Source organism: Acomys minous, assembly GCF_964271855.1.
Source record: "Acomys minous genome assembly, chromosome: 20".
NCBI classification, from domain to species: Eukaryota; Metazoa; Chordata; class Mammalia; order Rodentia; family Muridae; genus Acomys; species Acomys minous.
This window is the reverse complement of record NC_140502.1, coordinates 24595977-24597967: the sequence shown is the minus strand read 5'-3', so window position 1 is coordinate 24597967 and position 1991 is coordinate 24595977. Positions and strand designations below refer to the sequence as shown.

The 1991-nt window shown below is 61.8% G+C and overlaps 1 protein-coding gene across 1 annotated transcript in view; it reads right to left on the bottom strand.

Moving 5' to 3' along the window:
* The window catches only part of LGALS4 (galectin 4), a 6641-nt gene extending 4860 nt beyond the window's left edge, over positions 1-1781 (bottom strand). Inside the window, 3 exon segments of the mRNA XM_084770404.1 lie at positions 39-243; positions 1369-1457; positions 1675-1781. Coding sequence (XP_084626530.1) covers positions 39-243; positions 1369-1457; positions 1675-1719 — 339 coding nt within the window. The 5' untranslated portion in view covers positions 1720-1781.
* Positions 1782-1991: the final 210 nt, after the last annotated feature.

Here is a 1991-nt window from a genome sequence, read left to right as displayed (position 1 = left end):
CAGGAACATCGGGATGGTTGCACGGAGGGGGCTCGGACCTTGTAGTGCTCAGCCAGGACCATGAACACCAGCTCAAAGTGGCTGCCCCTGTGGAAAGGCATGCTCAGCTTCTTCTCCTCGCTGCCCCACTGGCCGCCTTGCTTCGTGTTGAACACCACCTTGTCCCAGCCGTCAAAGCGGGGGTTGAAGTGGAAAGCGATGTCAGCCCCGTCATCCTGCCCCACCTTGAAGTTCACAGAAAACCTGGTGGGACAACATGGAGCTGCGGCGTCAAAGCGCTGCCTGCCCGCGCGTGGGGCCTCCAGCAGGGAACCCAGGCTCTGTGCTGTCTCAGGGCCACCCTGACCGGACACCCCTGACCCGGCTCAGGGGGAGGTGGGGATCCCCGCATCCCTTATGGTCTGGTGCCCACCCCGCGCTCAACTTCCCTTCCTCAGCTCCTCAGAATCTCTTCAGTGATCAGGACAAATCAGACTCCTGTCTTTCTTTTATCTTTTTTTTTTCCTTTTGGGGTGTATGTGGGGAAACGATGTAGCGCAGGCTGTCCTCTCACTTGGGACCTTCCCGCCTTAGCCTCCAGAGTGCTGCGATTGCAGGCATGCATCCCCTGAGGGCAAGGGTCTTCATCCCTGCCCACCATGCTCCCAGTATCCGATATGCTGTGCTATTTAATAAGGGGAGGGGTGGGGTGGGGGAGGGGATGAAGGTAGGAGAGGGGAGGGGAGGGGGGAGGGGAGGGGTGGGGGGAGGGGATGGGGGTAGGGGAGGGGTGGGGGAGGGTGGGGGAGGGGGATGGGGTAGGGGTAGGGGGAGGGGGTAGGGGTAGGGGAGGGGTGGGGGAGGGTGGGGGAGGGGGAGGGGGTAGGGGTAGGGGTAGGGAAGAGGGGTTGGGGGAGGGGATGGGGGTGGGGGAGGGGGATGGGGTAGGGGTAGGGGAGGGGTGGGGAAGGGGGGTGACCTCAGCGCAAGGCTCTGAGCTCGCTCTCAAATCTGTCACTTCAGGGTATTAGTCCAGCCGAGGGACCCCCTCTCTCAGTGACCCCTTCCTGACCTTTCTTGATCTGACCTGACCTGACTAAGTAAGGGGCCCACTCAGCCCCTTGACTGCACCAGCCCTCCCTCGCTTCCCTCCTCCCTCCACCTCCTAAGTTGGGGGGGAGGGGGGTCTCCCTGTTCATTTCTGTTCCTGTGGGCCATTTGGACCCCCACAAGCAGCCAGAGGGACCCTGTGGAATCCTAACAGGCTCAAACTGTGCCTGGCACCAGAGTCAGGGAAGGGAGGTGGCCCCCTCTCTGGGGTGAGGGAGTGCGAGGGAGGGCATCCCCCCCATGGCCCCCCCAAGCCCCCCACCCTCACCCCGGTCTCACCGTTTCATGTTGTCTCTCGCTACTCCTTGGATGTACACAGACATTCCGACACAGAGGCCGCCTGGGATGGGCCTATTGTATGGTAGGGTCTGTGGAGCGGACCGGTTGAGGAGCGTCAGAGGCCGCCTGCCCGGCACTGCCCTTCCCTCTCACCCCAAAAGACCCTCAGTCCCTTAAGTGGGGGAGATGAAACTCGGGGTGAGGGGCTAGGGACACATACGGTTTAGTAGAATGCTCGCCCAGCAAAGCGAGGGGAGAAAATGGGGCTCAGAGAAGAGCAGGTGTGGGCTCAGGTGGGTATCTCACCGGGTTGTAACTGGGCTGGTAGCCTGGTGCCGGGACGTAGGCCATCGTGAGTGAGAGTCTGGGCTGGTGGCTTTGTCTTGAGCGGGAAAGCGAGGGAGTGGGAAATAGTGACCGGTGGCAGGTGGCACTTATACCAGAGGGAGTGGCTGACAGGGACAGAGTTCATGAGGGCTCTCCTGGAGGGATCTCCAGGCCACACCCCTGCCTCCCACCCTGCCAGGGATGCTGGCCCTCCCAGGTCCCCCAACAGGAGGAGGAAGTGTTCCTGGACTTCGTTCTTACGGGGCTTTATCAAAGCCATAAAACCCTGCCCTGAG